Source organism: Apteryx rowi, unplaced genomic scaffold (assembly GCF_003343035.1).
Source record: "Apteryx rowi isolate R43461 unplaced genomic scaffold, aptRow1 scaffold_307, whole genome shotgun sequence".
NCBI lineage: Eukaryota > Metazoa > Chordata > Aves > Apterygiformes > Apterygidae > Apteryx > Apteryx rowi.
The window spans coordinates 189,379-208,650 of NW_020449497.1; the positions used below are offsets into that span (position 1 = coordinate 189,379).

General features: G+C 40.3%; 1 protein-coding gene and 1 long non-coding RNA gene across 21 annotated transcripts in view; one reads left to right on the forward strand and one right to left on the reverse strand.

The window, feature by feature from the left end:
- Nucleotides 1–103: 103 nt before the first annotated feature.
- LOC112968225 lies at nucleotides 104–7,099 on the forward strand. Its single transcript, XR_003254312.1, has 2 exons — nucleotides 104–653; nucleotides 3,197–7,099. It is a non-coding gene; the product is annotated as an uncharacterized LOC112968225 (long non-coding RNA).
- The window catches only part of NF1 (neurofibromin 1), a 110,693-nt gene continuing 98,496 nt past the window's right edge, over nucleotides 7,076–19,272 (reverse strand). For 11 of the 20 annotated variants that reach the window (XM_026070235.1, XM_026070232.1, XM_026070230.1 and 8 more), the window contains 3 exons: nucleotides 15,976–16,026; nucleotides 14,613–14,773; nucleotides 7,076–11,404 (listed from right to left, as the gene is read on the reverse strand). In XM_026070235.1, coding sequence (XP_025926020.1) covers nucleotides 11,222–11,404; nucleotides 14,613–14,773; nucleotides 15,976–16,026 — 395 coding nt within the window. In that variant the 3' untranslated portion in view covers nucleotides 7,076–11,221. Of the gene's footprint in view, nucleotides 11,405–14,610; nucleotides 14,774–15,975; nucleotides 16,027–18,511; nucleotides 18,706–19,272 lie in introns of those variants that run through there. The other 9 variants (XM_026070244.1, XM_026070243.1, XM_026070237.1 and 6 more) reach the window with 7 other exon arrangements.

Sequence of the window (19,272 nt, forward strand, 5' to 3'; positions counted from 1 at the left end):
CGCCGCCGCGCCCCTCTCGCGAGAGCGCCTCGTCTCGCGAGACCCGCGCGCCCGCGCCTGCGCGCGCCCCTCCTCCCCCCCCCCAACGGCCGTTACGCGCGCGAGCGCCTCAACCGCCGCCGGGATGGCGGCAGCTGCTGTCGTGAGGGATCCCCGCTCCCCTCCCTGGCCTGGCCTGGCCTGGCCGCGGCTCTCCGCCCCGAGGCGCCCGCAGAGCCTTGCGCCTCCTCCCTCCTCGGGGGCGGCTCCTGCYGTGCCTTCTGCTGTGACCAGGCCTTCCGCGTCCGATCCGCGGCAAAGGCCGAGGAGCGGCTGTTTGCTCCTGACGGCTGGATTTGAACCTCTTTGCTCCAGCTGCTCAGCCCTGTCTCTCTGCTGGGATGGCTGCGTTCTTCTCGAGCCCAGAGTCACAGCGTTTGATTGTCTCCTAATACAGCCAGACACTGGTAGCTACCACCATGCTGTTCAAACACGTCATCAGAGGCAAATCTCTGCTAGTATGCAAAGTTTTAGACACAGGCTGCCAATGCTCAGCTGCTGAAGAAATGTTCAGTAGTAAGCAAGCGTATTAGCCAGCAGCTATAGCAATGCCAGGTTGGAGTCTGCCTACCAGGCTGAACCAGACTGACAAATGAAAATCCATGTTCAGCAAGGTAATCGCTTAGATGCAGTAGCGCTACGTTGGGTTTAATGGGGGATTTGTTTTCATTTCATTGTTAAACACTTGCTACATTTCCCCCCAGAGCTTTTTGCATCCTTAAGAGAAATAGGGTGTGTAAATGATTATTGTGTCCCAAGGAATCTCTGAGGATTTGGGGAGGGGATGCACAGCTGAAAAGTGCATGGTGGTGTTGCTGACACTGGAGTSGTTTGCAGGGCATGGGTCCGCTCCTCGCTGACGCTAGCTTGCAGGACAGCTCTGGGCAAGTCACCTGGAGCAGACTGTGGGAAATGGTTGTAGTTACTCTAAGGAGCTTGTGAGTTTGCACTGCAGGCAGACATGGAAGAGGAAAAGGATACAGGGTGTGGCTTGAGCAATCTGAGCCGCAGCCATTCCCCGGGGAAAAGTTTGGTGCTGACCCTAATGATGAGTCGCTGTTAATTTCTGTGTTAATAAAACTGTAACACCCAGAAGAGGAGGAGTTTGGCCTCCATGCTGGGTCTTTGTGGGTAGAGCAGTTTGGGAGTGGTGAATCCTCTCTCCAAATAATCCAGCACAGTTGCATGGAAAAACGAGGAGTCACGGGAGTCAGTTTTTTCTAGGATGCTTCTCCTTCCCATGCAGCCTAGCAAAGTCCTTGCTCCTGCTGCAAACCAGAGGGCATCTGCTGCATCTGGGCACTGAGATGTTCCCTGGGGACACTGCTTTACTTGCACCCATTCGGCATTTGTTTCTGCCTTGTGTGCAGTGAAGAGGAAACTGGTGGTGGTTTGTTACTGGACCCTTCCTGGTAGCAGAGGTGGCTCTGGATTTCCCAAGGGAACAACTCAAGCACCCTTTTATCATCTTGAAACTCAGTGGCAGAGTCAGAGAGAAGAAATAGGCAAGGGAGAGATGGCTCATGCAAGCATGCTTTGGGGAAGAAGAAGAGGTAGCAGGGCACAGCAAAGAAGTTAGTAAAGAGCCATTAAAACAGAGCTGAAGCAGTGTATAAAAGCCTCAGTCTTCATCCTTAGAGCCTGTGTACCTGTGAGACCCTGGTCTTCCTCTTCATCTAGAAGCAACAAAGTGCTCAAAATTAGCCTCCTTTCTCCAGTAACCAAGTCTTTCATTCTACAGAACATTTTCAGTTCTTACAGATTGCCGAGCTGTAAGCAGCATGCTATAATGTATGTTCTGTAAATGATGCAGGAAATGTACTATTGTGAACACTTTAACAATTGGATACCAAGCTAGTTTTTTTAGCCTAACTAACCAGGCTAGTAACTGGAATTAAAACTGCTCAGTTGTTCATTTACACATGTATGCAGCAGACAGTTAGTACATTTGACAGTGTGAATGAGTAACTTGGACAAATCACAAAATATTGTCTGAGCGGGATTGTCTTCTCAAATTACTCATTTGTATAAGTATGTTTCTGTGCAAAGTTCTTGGTTTGCCTAAATCATTTTATTTTGTTTAGAGCAGTCATAAATTAGAAACATCTGTTTACATACGACCAAATGCATAATATGAAGTGAAAAAAATTAATGCTATGACTTTGCCCTTTTAATGCCTAATCTGAAAATCTCAGATGATTGTATAAGAATTCCTGTCAACTGACTGCAATCCTTAACTGTTACAGTGGGACAATTCAGGCATTGAGATGTTGAGAGATTTATCCAAGGTCACGAAGGCAATCTGTGTGAGACACAAGTAGTGACTGTAAACATTTTAAGCTCTTGGGACAGGAATGATATCTTACTCTGCATGCATTGCATAGCCTAGTGGAGCTCTTATCTCAGTTGAAGTCTGTACGCTTTACCATAGTGAAACCAAAAAATAAAATTCTGTTGAGTAATCCTAAAATCATAACTATAAGTCACATAAAACAAACACTGCTAATAGAATGAATAACTGCTTCTGTGGCTGACGAGTCACATTCTTCATGCAGAAAACCGTACACGTTCCTGAATTTTCCATGAGTGGGAAACAGCGTTCTAGACTGCTAGTTAAATTTTAGTGATGATTTAAAAAACAAACAAATGTTCCTGGTAAGAAAAATTGGTCCCATACAAGGTAAAAGGATTACTGAAGACAAGAAAAGAACAGATAAGCTATGTCAGCATCCTCAAGGTCAATTTATTCTTGCTTTTTTTTTAACCTGTGCCTTTGTTGTAAATTACAGGTATACCCATTAACATCTCAGACAGAACCGGAAAATTAAAGCCAACAGAAGCATACCTGCTGAGTTGCTTTGCAGGGTATTTGATCTGATCCTCAGAGTGATAGAGCAGGTTCCCTACTCTTAGCACAAGCTTGGTTTCACCTGTCTGTAAGTGGGTCATTGCTCCAAATGCTGCAGTGCAGAAAAGCCCCACTCCCACAGCCACAACAGACCCCTCATCTCCACACAGAAGGTAGAGAGCTACCATGGGTGAGAGGTTGTGTCATTTCTGAGAACCATGCCTGTCTGTACAGGAGTTCCTCAAAGCAGTGCAGCTGTGTGGACACTGAGCTTGATGAAGRGAGTACCAGTAATTTTCCCTCTTTCAGGAATTGCATGAGACCAGCAGCTAAAAAAAAAGGTGGGCCTGGCTGGACAGAGGAGCAGAGAAGAATAAGACCTGGAGAACAGATCCTGTGCAGCTTTCAGAAGGACAGAATGCACGGAGTGGGGTGATGGCCTCTTTTCCCCTTTGGGAGAGCAGCTCCTCACGTGAGTAATTCAATATTCAGCAGCACAGATACCTTTGCTGTTTGATCCTCACTGCACTGAGGCATTAGATGCTATATGTTCTGGGTAAATTAAGAAGTTTCTTCCTTCATTTTGTTGTCCTGCCCCTACCACCTCAGTGGTCTCCCTTGTGTTTGTATTTTGGAGCTTTTGTATGTTTTGTATTGCTCTGAACCAGCCTCTTCTTTGCCTTAGTGCTGCTATTTCTGCCCTGCCTCCAGACCATGTTCAGTCATGTCTGTTTACAGACAGTTGGGTGGGTCTCTCACACTACACAGAACTGTTTGTTGCACTCTCATTGCATGTGCTAGCTGCTGTGAGGAGAACTGAAAAGCCTCTTCTTTTACTTGCCTGACACTGTGCTAAATGCACTCCAGGGCTCTTTCTGAGAATGACTAGTCTTGCAGTGAGCTCTAGTAGGAGTAGGAGAAGGGAGCAGTTAGTAAACTGCTCTTGGTGGGTTTTCCCTACCAAGGAAGGGAAAATACCTCTGATACTGCAAGGAGCAGGGGGAGCACAGCCAGCAAGTGGAGGAGCTTCACAGAAAACAAATTAGAGCAAAGGGAATGAAGCCCAGGAAAGGGCAAAGGCAGTCATTGCCCCATGGCCTGGAGTCTTATGTCCATCTCTAAGTAGCCTTTGGCAGCTGAGTCAATAACCCAGAGCTTGGAAAAGTCAGTCTCAGTTAGGTCTTTTCTGATAGGCCTCTTCTGGGCCCGGCCATTTGATTTACCTGTGTTTTCAAAGGCTGTGGAGGAGGTCTGGATGCCCAATTCTTGTTCAGTTCAGTAAATTTGTTGTGTAGGGCATCCAGATCTCCTAGGTAGATCTCATTTTCTAAGTACATTAACCAGGGGGTAGAAGCAGCGTAACAGATCTTGCTAGCTTTTCTGAAGGACAGTCTGCTATGAGAAAAAAATTTAAATTACAATTTAATAGTTCAGTGGGAGTTTCTTTAGCACATAGTTAGACTTACTCTTTGCTATTTATAGCCCTATCATTTGAATATCCCCAAGGATGCAGTCATCAGACTTTTCTTCATTATTGCTTTGAAGAACAAACCTGTACTTGTTTTAACAAGTCACATCACAGGAGACATTATTCTACACTCTCCACCCACACAACCCTGGGATTTATTTTCATTTGAGGACTTGTTAAACATTTCAGCAGTCAACCGAAGGAACCAATGTTACAAGACACGTAGGATTCACCACCTATAAATCATGAACTTTACTTGTGGGAAAGGAACATACTTGCTTTGAGATGGAATGGTCAGTAGCACTCTTCATGGATACAAGAGGTTGGCTTTAGTTTTTAGTTCTGTGACACTGAGTGACTAATCATAATGGTATTACATCTGTTTAAGTTCAAGTGCTTTCTGTCTACCTTTCCTATACAGATGAGTCTAAGAAAGAAAAGATAAAAATAAAGAAAGAAAAGAAAAAGCATTTGACAATCACAGAAGTGACAAACCTGCTGTAGAATTCAATCCTATAGTACGACATAAAGGACCAAATTTCACCACATATTATTCATATGGGTGTTAGTTTATCTGGAGCAGCAGTTGACCCACAACAACATTTTGTCATGTTAACAGATGGCTCCAAGCCATTCTGGGGTCAGCCAACTGCAGCAAAGAATAGGACATTCTTCTCTCTCACCCCTGCTTCCTCAACAACAGCTCACTATGAAAGACTGGATAGCTATTTCCCTTATCATCTGATGCATCTTCTTAAGCCAGTTGCCCATAGCTGTGAAGCAGCCTGGGATGAGGCTAATCCTAGCAGTGATACTGCCATCCTGAGGTATCAAATTTATCATAATTTTTGTGCCATAGTTTCCCATAGCAGTAGCATTCCACCTGCCTCAGAAAAGAGCTTTTGGCTTTAACGTTTGTGCCTGTTTCTATATCTGGGATATCAAAAATATTAACATTGAGAGGACTTGTTATTCAAAGTCAGAGCTGTTTGGAAATACTTATGCCAGAAGGAGAGACAGCTTAGTGCTTTGGAATTATCCGCATCACCTCACAGGTCAGTCCTACTGCAGGAGTTCACAGCAATTGTGAATAACAACTTCCTTTCCCTTTTTCCCTGTACAGTTTTACCCTACTTAACCTTAGAACAGAATTTATACCCCTGCAACCATAAAGTTCTGAATTACCTTTTCCTGTGTAAAATATTCTCGCAGCAGCAACATCAGTCAGGCAAGGATTTTGAAGCTATTTCCTAAGACCTAACTGCTTGCTTGAGGGGTGCCATTTTTTCATGTATGTACACAGTTGTTCAGTTGCCTTAAGACATAGCTAAAATAACTCTTTCTCCTAACATTACTTTTATTCAATTACTGTGTAACTACAGTATATTTTGTGATCTCAAATGGCAGAGAAGGTTAACCGTCCAAAAGAGATGTTTTCAGCAATAGTGATTTAGTATGTGGTGTTCAGGACATATCTGCAGTACAGCTCCCCATTCTAGTCAAAGCTGCTATTTCCAATTTAGGATTAATGAGCATTTCCTCTAAAGTAAATGTGTTTCTGTAGAAGCACAACAAATTCCAATAACTTTAGCCTTTTAATCTTTTTGCTAAGAGAAAAACAAAACAAAACAGATAACTCCTTACCTAGTTATTTTCATCTCTCTGACCCACATATGAGCTTTGCCTTTGTCTCACCTGGGTGCAGCAAGCATCTGTATTTTCTAATTATCTGTACTAATACAGGGGTTAATGTAGAGAGCAGGAAAAGTCTGCTTTATTGTGTGTGGGAGAGGAGGAGGATCTTGCCTTCTTTTGGTTAGGTAGCAAAACAAGAAAATCCGAAAGCCCTCTCAGAAAAAGTTTCTGAAACTGCTACTCTTCCATTCATACAATCCTTATCTACTGGCAAGAGAAATGTTACAGTGAGTCAGCTGGTCCCTATTTCAAGTGCATATAGTTGTGTGTGTGTTTTCAACTGAGCAGGCCCAGTAGCGTTTAGTATGCAGGAACAATAAGATGTCTCAGAAGAATTCAATGCAGTCTCACTTTAATGTGTTTTTACATCTTTTTACGATTCACAAAGCCAGAATATAAGTACTTATACATTTTAAATAGGAAAGTAATATATTCCCTAAAAGAAAAATAGATTTGATTAATCAAGTTTGTCATAAAAGTTGCCTCTGACAGTTGAAACTTCAAGCTTCTAAGCTAAAAAAGCCCAAATAGACAAATTATACTGAAATGTTCTTTAAAGACCAAGCAGCTGTTTTATTAAAATATTAAATTTACATTTTAAAAAGAAATATTCTGGTTATTTCAATTATGATAATCTTATTGAAGTGACATGAAATTCATGACAATGGGCATTATTCTGCCTTTGGATAACTGAGTACAGAATTTGGACAATCAGCTTTGCCATTATATAGAAATGTGCAAGATCACATACAGGGAAAAAACACTGTGGAAAGACAAATCCAAGACACTGGATTTCAACGTGATTCTGATTTTTCCCAGAGATAGCAGGTTTTCAGTCCTGGGACTAGGACTGGATCCAAAGCCTGCTGTGATGAGGCCCTTAGTTTAGACCCAAAGAACCAATCTAAATCTCACTGTTCCAAGAAACAGAAAAAGGATTTGAGAAAATACCAACTTTATCCCAGAACACAAGAAGTGAATGACCTTCAAACAACTTGGAGCAGGTTGAATTTACATTTTACTTCAAAAAAAAAAAAAAAAAAAAAAGGGAAAGTACATACATGAGGGGAAAATGGGGTGAACAACAATTATCTGAAACCAGGTTTCTACCGTATTCACCTACAGTTACCAACTGTGTTTGAATCAGCAGGGCTCTTGCCAGCTGTCGCACACTTGCTTACAATATGAACAGGATTGTGGATCAAGGAAACATTTTCAAAGTTGAGGCCCAAATGGAAATAGTAAGATATCATACACAGTGTAAGTTTATAATACACAGCTTTTTTTTAAATGACAACGCAACAGCAGGAAGGAGAAGTAGTAGTTAACAGTTACTAACACTAGAATAATCAAATTTGTATGTTATACATATACAGCAACTAACTGCTTTACAAAAAAAGCAAAATAATACAATATATTGTCACATGTATTTACAGTGTAGTAAATATACTTTTCTGTCAAATTTTACACAAAACTATTTACAGGTGAATATACTGCATTAAAAAAAATTGTGGGACCAACACTAAAAGTGACTTTTTGTGGTAAGTTTGTTGCATAACAATAAGACGTGCTTCATTACGTTTGAAAAAAATTAACCTYAGAATGAAACAGAAAAAGCCCTAAAACCTACAACCCAGTTAGGAATAGAGCACTGGAACACTCCCAAATGCTCAGTCCACAATACTTATTTGAAATGTTTCCTGTTCTTGGAAACCTCATGCACATTAAAGCAGAAACATTGGCATAATTAACAGGTAGGTTATGCACTATTCAAATACTACTGAATTATCTTTAAGTCAGGGAAAATACAAACACAAACAAAATGTTAATCATCTTTACAGTACTTAGCTGTAGTTAGTGCGTAATGGATAACAGGTTCTAAAACAGGGGTGTCAAACATACAGTCCCCATGATGTATTTATATGGTCCACATGTTAAAAATCAGATTTTTCTGAATCTAAGTTTTCATTTCAAAATGCACAGATTCCATGGCAGCAGAGCTAATCTTCAAAAAGCGACTAGAGTAACCACTGCAATGATGAGTGCCCTAGTCTGCCCTAGCCCTGCCTCAGCCTGCCTGAAACAATGACTCTAAGGTCTGAACTCAGGTCTCCCAGTTGTTAGATCAGATTTCAAGCCCACTGATCCTGAAGCATCATCACCAGCAACTAACCGCTGATTACTATCGTAAATGGAGTAACAGGACGAGGAAAGAAACAAAGCAGACTGGATGGGGAATTGAGAGTGTTGCTCACAGGAATGAAACAGAAGGATAGAGAATACTCAAAACAGGAAAAGGGAACAAATAAAGGAGGATGTGAGAAAGAAAACAAAAAGGCAAAGTAATAGCAATGGTTATTATAAGGAGCAGGCTTTCTGAGTGATGAATGTGACAGTAAGGCACTGAACAACCAATTACTAATAGAAGTTTAGTCATTATAGAAAGGCCATGTTTTCCCCCTTTATCTAAAGAACAAGTTTCCTAACTATTGATACTGGAGATTACTTTGCTGTGTATCTGGGTGTACATGGTCCTGAATATAAACCTTGGCCACAGACTACATATTACACACAAAATTCAGCTCTCTTTTCCTAACGTGTTTGACACCCCTGCTCTAAAAAGTTCAGGTCCTCTCACTGAACCCTGCAGTGAAAACATTAAATGACACCCTGCTGCCCCCCTCTGAAGAAATAGATCAATTTTGTTGACTTGCTTTATGAGGGTAGCAGTTTTGGTCAGCTAGGACTGAGAGCGTGGAGTAGTTCTAGTTCTCACATGAAAATGTTAATCGCTRTCTGTTTTGATTTCACGTTACACATTTCATATAATTTATTAATTCCAATTTAGGGACGTCTTTTTTTTTATAGAGGCAATCCAAAATATTGAAAGATATTGAGATGCACTCAGTCCAAACAAAACTGATTTGGTAGTTAATCTGAATTTATTTATTTTTTTAAGAAAATCTTCTTATAGGAGAAACAAATAACCAAAACCTATCTTTTGCTAACAGTAAATTACCTTTATGGGAGATTTTTTTCCTATCTACAGCAAGAACAAATTTTCAGACTTCTACAATTCATTGTCTTCAGCAAAACTGAAAGGGCTGGAATTAGCTTGATTCAACATGATCAAGTGCAAACTGACAGTGATATTAGAGTTGGCTATTACACAATTTGATATATGAGATGAGAAAGGTTTTTAAATCAGTGACTCCCAAAGTTATAAATGCATAGCAGCTTAGAACATGGCTCGAGTCACTGCTCTATTCCTAAATTCAGTTCTAGCCTCATAATTCATTTCATAGATTTGTATCAATTCAGTAACCACATTTCTACTGCAGTTCCTACACAATCAATAATAAAAAAATTTGGTTAATTGCACAAGTCTTCATATTTTCCAAGATACCTATTTCAAGATTATTAATTGTAAGTTTTCCTCTTGTTTTGGCAAACTATTTGCATATTAAGTTTGTGTTCATAGTTTTTCCAGGACTGTAAACAAATTAAAAAAAATTGTTATTTTAATGAATCAATACAATAAAGGCATTTTATTTACATAAACATGTTACATTGTTACTGTGTGGATAAATGTGAATTATGTGCTATATCAATAAAATCTGAACACTTAATTGTACCATTCTCTAAATAATTTAGCTGTGGAGTTTGATTTACTGAAAGCCACTAATAAAATTGCACTATAGGATTTTTTTTTTAATATAGTGGATATATTTTATTTCCTTTAAAGCCACTTATAAATTGTTAATTTCTAACATACAACAGGGATCTGAAACTACAAAGTTTAACTGTTCTTTAGCAGTAGATATACTTAGCCCTAAAATGAGCACCCAGATGACAGGCCCTTTTGTCAGAATTTATATTTACCTCTGAGATCAAATGTTCTGCACATTCTAACTCCATAAAGGTAGTATCTGCAGCACTGAGTGCTACATCTTTACACATCATGCAACATAGCAGCATATTATCACAGTCATCCATTGTTAATATACTACTGTAGTTGACAAGTCTTTCACAGTGATAGCAATTTCAGTTTCTTATAACCCCCAAATATGAATCCTTGCAAACTAAAACCCCTTGRAAGTTCTGCAAGACAGATTTGACTGCAAAAGTCTATACTGATACCAGAAATTGCACTGCAAACATTCAAACGTAACCTGGATTTGACAAAAGTGTCAGTTATCTTTAAATTCATGTACCTTAAGCAAACATTACTGTTTTTATATCATTGCTTGGGCAGCACAAAAGCAGCTTTGCCAAACACAATCTCCCAGAGTTGGAAGTTACTTCACAAAATTTTCCCCTCCATACCCCAATAGTTATTCTGCCAGGAATTTCTTGAAGGTGCATATTGTTGGGAAGGGTAAAACTAAAGTATATGCTAAATGGAAGAAAGAAGCAATAAATTTTCAACACCACTACAATGGCAGCATAGTCAGTTCTTGATGATTTTCTTTCCACTATACAACCTTTTTTAGTGCAGTTAAAGTACAGCAAAAAAAACAAGTTTGCTTTGGAAAAAAGCCAGTTTGTCCAGTCTGGTCCATATACAGTCCAAGAATGTGAAGCTATGGTCTGGGGAATGAAGAGACTCATGTGGCCTCCTTGTCCTTTTAAATTTATTGCTAATTACTGGAATTTTAATCTAATCAACCATTTCTGGTTAAGCTCATTGTACTGCGGCTATTATAAGTTTCTTTTAAGTATGGTAAAAAAAAGTCCACAGCTAAAAATCTTACAGGTTTGAATTAAAACCAGGATTATAGTAACTTCCCCGGCTCATAAAGCCACTACCTTGAAAGGTGTGCAAACAAGATTAACACTTTCCTTTAAAGAAGAAACAAACAAGGCATAACAGAAGCAAGGGAGAACCATCTATGAGAAATGGCTTTCGTATTTGGACACGATACGGTACTGCAGCGTTACAGAACTCCTYGCTTCCCTCGGCTACAAGGTCCGTCAGCACCTAGAGACTGTTCAGTCGATGGTTCTGAAACACTGGCTCAAATCAAACACAGAAGAAAAGGCGGCATTAAAATTCAGGCAATGCTTCAAGAGTTGATCATCTGGCAACATGGCTGACAGGATGGGAACGTTAAAAATTAAGTGCAGCATCACAACTGGTGGAGGGCTCTTTGCAAAAGCCCACATGTCAGTCAGTCTCCAAAAAGAAAAAGAAAAAAGAAAAAAAACGCTTCACACAATCTTTTTAATGCTGTGACGTTTGAAACTGCCAGCGCTTCGCTGCTTTTGCACTTGGCTTGCGGAGCCGTGGCGCATCCTCCCGCTGTTGGAGTGTCCAGTGGTGGGCGAGAGCTCCACGTTCTCCTTGTCGATCCCTGAGGGAACACAGGGAGCACAGCGTCACTGGCCGCCCCAGCCCGGCCCCCGCGCCCGGCCACCCCGGCCCCCCAYGGCCCAGGCGGCTCCTCCGGCTCACGGAGCGGCCGCCGCCGAGGCACCGGTGCAGCTGCGGGCCAGGCGCAGCACCCTCCCGCCGGAGGGACCGGGCGGCCAAGCAGCAGCGTGAGCACCAAGGCCCCCTGGCTCCCTAGCAGGGTGACCCCGACGGAATAACCCACCTGGAAGAACAGGCGAGACTGCACAATCTGCAATATTTACAAGCAGCCGCTCAGAAACGCAGCGTTTCCTAGCACAGACTGTCACCGATACTGCCCTATCCCGGAAAACGTTTCACACTCATCCTCCGAACTAGTGCATATGATGGCAGATTTACTAAAATAATCAATTGTAAGTATTTTTAAGATAAGATGCCATACAAAATCTCTGTTGATGTCTCTCAAATGAAACATGTGGTACCGCTATTTTACCACAGTACTGTGTAAGACAAAAAAATCATTTTTTCCGGATCGGATGTGAGAGCCTGTATATGGTGAAAGCACAGACCTTGGGGAGAGAAAACACATCCAGGTGCCAATCTGTGACCCATACACATCCACACGCCTGAAGACCTATGCACTCATCTACACATAATTTACTGAAGTTCAACATGACTCATTCAAATAACTTTTGTAACAAAACTGCAGACTGAATTTGATGTTAGTTTAATCTGTGTCCAAGATTAAAAGACAAAATAATTTGGCTTACGGGCACTGGCTGACATGTTTCAATCCACAATACTTTCCCATGACAAAATGAAAATATGTAGGTGTATGAACTCTTTACTCAATTCATCTAGTCACCTCCTAAGCAGAAATAAAAACTTTATTTGATATAGGGAACAGCGTACACATTTGAATAGAAAGGGGATGGCCAATATGATTTACATGGATGAACCATGGAGATGCACTAAATGTCTTTGTGCTTGGAACATTGCTAAATTTTATTCTCAGAATGTGTTTTTTTAAAAAGATTCTGCAAGTTGGGATTACCTGTTTACTTTAGCCAATGTACATTAAGGATCTGAAGATGCATTTACCTCTTTTGTCTTTCCTCTTTTTTGTTAATTTTCCCTACAGACTCAGTTGAGTAGCAGCATTAAAATTAAGCGCTAACACTAACATATTCCAGCTATTTCAAATTGCATTGTATTAATGCCTGACACCTAGGGCCATCTAGAGAGAAATGTATACATTTAAGATGAACATTTAAATATTTTCAGAAGTTTTTTTCTGTAAAATGCTGAGGAATGTCACATTCTCTCACTCATACAATTTGTTTAGTGCACCTTACACCTAAATGTAAAAGCAGCTAAAACACAAACATTTTGAAAACAGTTGCTAAGCACATGCAGACTAGTGTGTTCGAACGTCTCATCTATCGCGTGTTCCACAGCACCCCCTGGGCAGCAAATCCCATGCACTGAAGAGAGCCGTGGGACTACGCCTGCTTTTGAATAATCCTGTTCAGTTTTATATATATAATGTATATATGYATGTATGTATGTGTATATAGTCACTATAAATAACATTAATATACATAATGACAGGAAAAGCACTCAAAATATGATTGGAGCTGCCCTAGTAACACGTGGGCCAGCGAGATTCAGGGGTCTCCACTTTACGAGCCTGGTGAGACCCTTTGGCTTTGGCAGCTGCCTTGACACCTCCGTGGCCGACAGCAGCATCCGCTCCTGTCCCTGGGGACGCGGGCTCCCCACTCAYGGGCACACATGCCAAAAGGCTTCTTGGCAGAATCTACATGGATGCCAGAAAACAAAATACTCTCTCCATTACCCTAAGAAGCAGTACTTCTGAATTACGAGAAGGGCAATACTAGGGACAAAGCTTGGACAAATTTGCATTATTGCTTTTCTAGCCTGCTCTTTCATATCACCTTTTGTGAAAAAGGATTTCTCAGGCAGCCAAAAAAGTCTTGTTCTATAAACCGCTAAGAAATAACYAGAGATCCGTACTGAGCAGTTTATAAAGTTACGGCACATTTGAACAAATGAAACAAATGTTCACAGTTGAACTCCAGGCACCCACGGAAGGAAGCCCATCTCTGTACAGCGGGTGGAAAAAGAGCGTTCCTAGAGGGACCGGGAGCTCGGCCCAGGCACCTAACTTTGATGACCTGACCTGTCTTTGGAGGAGACCCCCCCCTCTCAATAAGTAACATCACTGCAGAGCTCTTCCAGTCACAGGTTCTTGCCTTAACAAGGCATCAACAGTCGGAAAAGGTGAAATACTGCTTTCAGGAGCCACTTCTTGTTTCCAGTTGAGCTATGCGTCTAATTAAAATCATATGCAACAGCAATGCAAGAGTTTGATTTAATTCCTCTCAGAGCCCAAGCTGTGCCCGGATATCAGCGTATTTAGTTTGGCCTGGGAACAATCCTCTGGCTTAAGGGCTGCAGATGACTGGCTAGAGGAGATAAAACGTTCACCCAGCACATCAGGGGTTTCCCTCCACCCTCAAAACATTCGCACCAGTATCTGCACTCAGAGGTCAACTGAAAGCACTGAATGAAAGTCTCTCTCCCAGAGCTCTTTTTGGCTCTAGTTTTGAGAGCATTCACTGAACATGTTCTAAGAGCACCCACTGAACAAACTAAAGTTTAATACAAGTCTCTTCTGCCTTTGTATTCCCCAAGAGGAAGAGCTGACAGACTGAACATCTGCCTAAACTATGGGCTTCTTCCAGACCAAAATAAGTGTCTGGCATTAAACAGGGGAATGGCTGTGCAAGGAAGGCTCGCRTCTGAACCTGCAGAATTCTGTTTTGATGGCAGAAGCTGATTCTTGCCACCAGGGAAGATTTTTGGTATACAGGTACCAAATCCCACCTCAATACTGAATCTCTGCTCATGAGCAGAAAGATCAGAGCAAGCGCATAATAGACAAATACTGAGAGGAATCTGCCTYACTCTTAGGAGGAATATGAACTGCAAGGTTTATTTTGTATGCATCAGAAGCAGAACTGACGCAGGTTATCACTTGAGAGTTAAATGTCAAAGTGTAGACACCAACTACAATGAYTGAAATCCTGGCAAATCAAGATTAAAAAAAAAAGGATCAATAACTAAGTTTTAACAAGGAGAAGTACAGAAACCGTTTTCTAAGGCTGTTAACAAGAAACACACACAAAGCAGCTGAGTCTGGAAATCTTTGCAAGAACTGCCCTGGCATAGGCGCAGCTCCACCAAATCAAGGTAGGAGGAGGCTCGCAGAGCACACGGTGAGGCTGAAACCAGGCAGGATTTACACCCAGGTGCACACACCTTCCTAAGAAGCATTCGATGTTCCCTGCAGGACAAGGTAACTGTTAGTATGTTGTGCTAAAAGAATCACATTGAACAACTCTCAAAAGTGAACTGTGTTAGTGTAAACTGCACACTGACACAACAACAACACATGAAAGCCTTGGGTTACAAGCCGTTATCCCTAACATCTTAGGGGACAGTCAATCATTTGAAGATATAAAAGCTGAAACCTCTGCTTGCTGCAGACGTGCTTCCAGGCAGTTACTACTTTTATCCTGATACTATTTTGTCGTAATCACTCCTGTACCAGTAGCTCAGCGTAATGGAGCTTCTGCCATGGTGCTTCTGCAACAAAATGAGCATCTTTGCTGCAGCTTTATTGACCCTCTCACTGCTTACAGTAAGTGTGTGGCACTGGAATGAATAGCATAAGGAAAAGTATTTTAATGGGAGAGGCTAAAAGTACAATCAACAGCAAAATTTAGGATGTATGACAGTGAATAAAGAGGTTAAGGCAAAATCCTATTATTATAAATTATGTCTCCCACAGATTTTTGTCTCATTCATATAAGAAATTGTCTCATTTGCATTAGCAAGAACAGAGAATACTCGCCACTCTTTCACACAGTTACAGGGACAATTTCTAAACTCCAGCCGGAAGCTGGCTGTGGGCAGCGCCGTCCTTCCCCTCCCTGCATGGGTGTGATCTTACAAAACCCTGGCTATGATGGGAAGAGGAAGCAACCCACAGGTGGAAGCAAAAAAAAAAAAAAAAAAAAAAAGGCTTCTGCAGCTTTTTGACTTCATATAGAAGCAGAAATCAAATGATGTTGATGAATATCCATGTTATTGAGCCTCCATCTGCTACAGTTCAGTCCAACGAACTCACGTGCGTGCGTTTTGCTGGTGCCTGACTGATGTTAAAGCTGACTTCTTAAGAATCTGAAGAGCTCAGATGAAATAAATTCTATGTTTTAGCTTAATATCTGCAGCAGAAAAATTTCCCATATCAGACTGCCCATTCTCTRTTACCAAATTTATCTCATTCTTAAGGATGTGACTTTCTTTGCCTGCTATATCATCACATATTATCATTAGCATCACACCAGAAATGCAACAGCTTAGCACTTACACTGAAGCCATTCCCATGTTTAAAGGATAAGTAAATTACTTCTCATGCCGCAAGCCCAACCCTAAAGCAGATCAAGCAGAATCTCGTGCAAATATGATGAAAGTAGAGTGTACCTTGATGAGGAAGCTGCATGAAAACTGCAGATTTAGAGCAAGGCAGAGAAGCTTCACAGACACGGAATGAAAGAAAAAAAATGTAAGTGAATAATGCCCATGACAAGGGGAGGGAGAGGAAGGGGAGAAGAGATGATGACAGACAAAACATTCATAAACAATGATTTTGCCTAGTTCTGTATCCAGAAGCAAGAAATGGAATTTTTCACATATCTGCAACTTAACATGTTTGTTACCATAATAAAAAAAACTTACTCAAATGAAACTGTTTCTTTAACTCAATGTGATAAAGTAACTCGGCACTGCTAAAACACTTGATTTTCTTGTTCAGTGGTTCTTAGATCAGGGTAAGCGGATGACCCGCCTGCATCCTTACTAGTACCGCGGCCGCCTTGCTCTTTCAAGAAATCTGTGGTTCACCTTTACTTCATATTCTAGAATTCTTTCACCAATATTTTTTTGTCTTGGTAGACTGTAGGTCTTTCACTACTTATGCTCTCATGCTTGTCGATACGGTGAGGAAAGAACAGGCCCATGTGCACAGCAATGATAATGCCACCATATCACTAGGCACAATACAAAGCGGCCAGAGAAGACTGATTAAATTTTTAATACAATTAAACAGCTTAAAAAGCAAATTTTGCTCTACGCAAAATTGTACTGGCTAGTATGACAGCTTAAACTAGTGAAAACTGTATGTTGACTAAGGCCAAGCAGTGCAGTGCCAGTGGGATGGAAGTACAAAATGCAAAGCTCCTGCTGTGGCCCGGCCCCCAGTTTGAGAAAGCTGGAGAGCCCRGACCGAATCTCCAGTCCTCCTTCTGTTCAGGCTGCTAAAATGAGATGAGGACACTCAAGGAATTCAGCAAGACACTAGTAAGTAGTAAGAGATGAAGGGAAAATACCACTTAGATTAAGCATTCAGCAGAGGCTTTCCTAAAATCACCATCACTTGAGGCTGTTTCACATTTCAATACCTAGTGTGAAACAGCGACGAAGCTGATCACTGAGCAGCTGCCTTCAGGACTCCCGTCTTGGCAAAGATGCCTTCAGTTTGCTTACACAAGAATGGAATCATTAGAAATTTTTTGCCTATATGCAATTTACAGTGTAAATCTGTTTTCTTAATAGATGTCTAAGTAAAATGGGATACTTCATTATGCATTTGAAATGCATTTTGTACTGCAGTATGCAGTACAAAGGAATACTTCATTATGCATTTTAAATGTTCAGAAATAAGTTTTAAAAGATTTAAATGTATTTTCTCCTGCACCATGTAATTATATGCCAAAATTCTTGTTACCAGTGAAGTTTTAGGGGAATAAGCTCCACATATAAGTTTAATAAAAATACTTTAAAAGAAATAATGTCTAATAATTTAAATATTAGCAGATAAAATAATGCAAAGTCAAGAGTAAAAACCTGCAAACCAGTTTTCTAAATTTTAGAGGAATTCAAGCCTATTCAAATAAACAATTTTCATAGGTTGAAACTTTGTCTTTTTTACTTTCAGCTTTTGAAAAAAATCCCAAATCTAGAAAGGCAGGTGATGAAATTATTTGAAAACTACACCTGCTTGTTAACCAACAGCTAAATACACTTCTTTCTTTCATATGAAYGTCTTGTGATAACAAAGTCCTCCCTTTGTAATCACCTGCTCTTTGTAATGGTCTTTTAAATTTATATTTCCATTCAATACATGCATACAGTGGCATAAATGCGTTATTACAGATTCTTGAATATCCTGAATCATTTCACAAGTTCACTAGTTCTTCTCCGTCTCCTGAGATGGGACTCTTAACCAGTGCTGGATAAAATGTGCCTGTTTGTTTGTGGAATATTTGCAAGAAATTTTCAACAAGCCGTCTTAATTCCTTCCTCCTAGCTAACAAAGGGGAAGGAATAGAAAGTAAAGGGGGAACAAAGAGAGCCATTTGCATAACATGCTTTTTTTCCCCAGAAGAGGGCCTAATCCTGCATCATCACTTCATCCTTGTGAAAAACTGTCAGAGTTGCCACAGATGCTCCATATGAAATGGAAAGCTAGATGCCAATAATGTACTTATGCTCACACTGACAGCAGGCTCTACTTTATTTTTCTTTCTTTCCTATTTTTTTTAAATACCTTTAATTTTATCTCTCTGTTCTAATATCACAGACAATTTTTAGCTGTACATGGAGTGAGAAAATTTCATTTAAACTACTTTTCTTTTTTATAATCTTGGTTCTTATCTGTACCTGTGCTCTATTAGGGGTAGTTGTTACAGAAATATTTCTAAATACTGCCACTCAAAAATATAATGAGATATATAATTTAAATCGCAACTACTTGCAACTGCTGCTTTATCGCATCACTGAAACACTTCCTGAATGGCTACAAAAGCTAACATCACTTTTTAAAGAAATCAGTAAAAAAGGCTATGTAACAAGAAAAAAAAAGAATTCCTGTTATATATCTATTTATAACAAATAATTGATGTTGTAAAATATTAAATAAAATARCAGTCTTTAAAACTTATTCAAACTCATTTTTTACCTGTTCTTACTGCTCAAATAGAGTGGGATATTTAAACGGACTATGTGATCTCCAGAGATCCCTTCCAGCCTCAACCATTCTGTGAACGCAACCAGTAAGTCCGTCTCAGGCCAGAATTCTTTTGTTATTTTTTCTCAGGCAGGAATACATAACAAGGAAGCAGTACCAAGACCATAATGACAATAAAGGTCTCCCTGAGGATAAAAAGTGCTTTTAATAGAGTAGTAGAGAGAGGTACAACTGTGGAAAACATCCTTCACACTTGGTCTCCTCACTTGGGACAACATTATTTAATATAATAAATCATTTTGACTTGGCAGAATGCTGGAAAATGAATCCTGTTTTGAGTACATTTAGACAAACAGGCTTCTTAAAATATAATCCTAGAACCCAGCATCAGTATATAAAGAAGGTGATCCCACCAAATTTAAATAATTTCAGTTGGATTCTCAGATTCTGAAAGATACTTAAGAAAAAAGTTATAGTCACTTTTCACTGCACTGAAAAAAAAAAAAAAAAAAAACACTGTTCCCAGAGTATTCAGACAACACAATGTCTCACCTCTGCATGTTGAATATTCATTATATTCAACAACAAAACATGCATAGCATCAGTGAGCAAACTGATGATTTGGAAGATCAGATTTCTTGAGCAGAGCTAAGTAGAGTTTAATTCGGAGCTAGTAGACAAGTCAACAAGAGAGTCAAAAAGCCCCATCATAAAACCCACACTTATTAGACCTAAATGCAAGTCTTTACTAA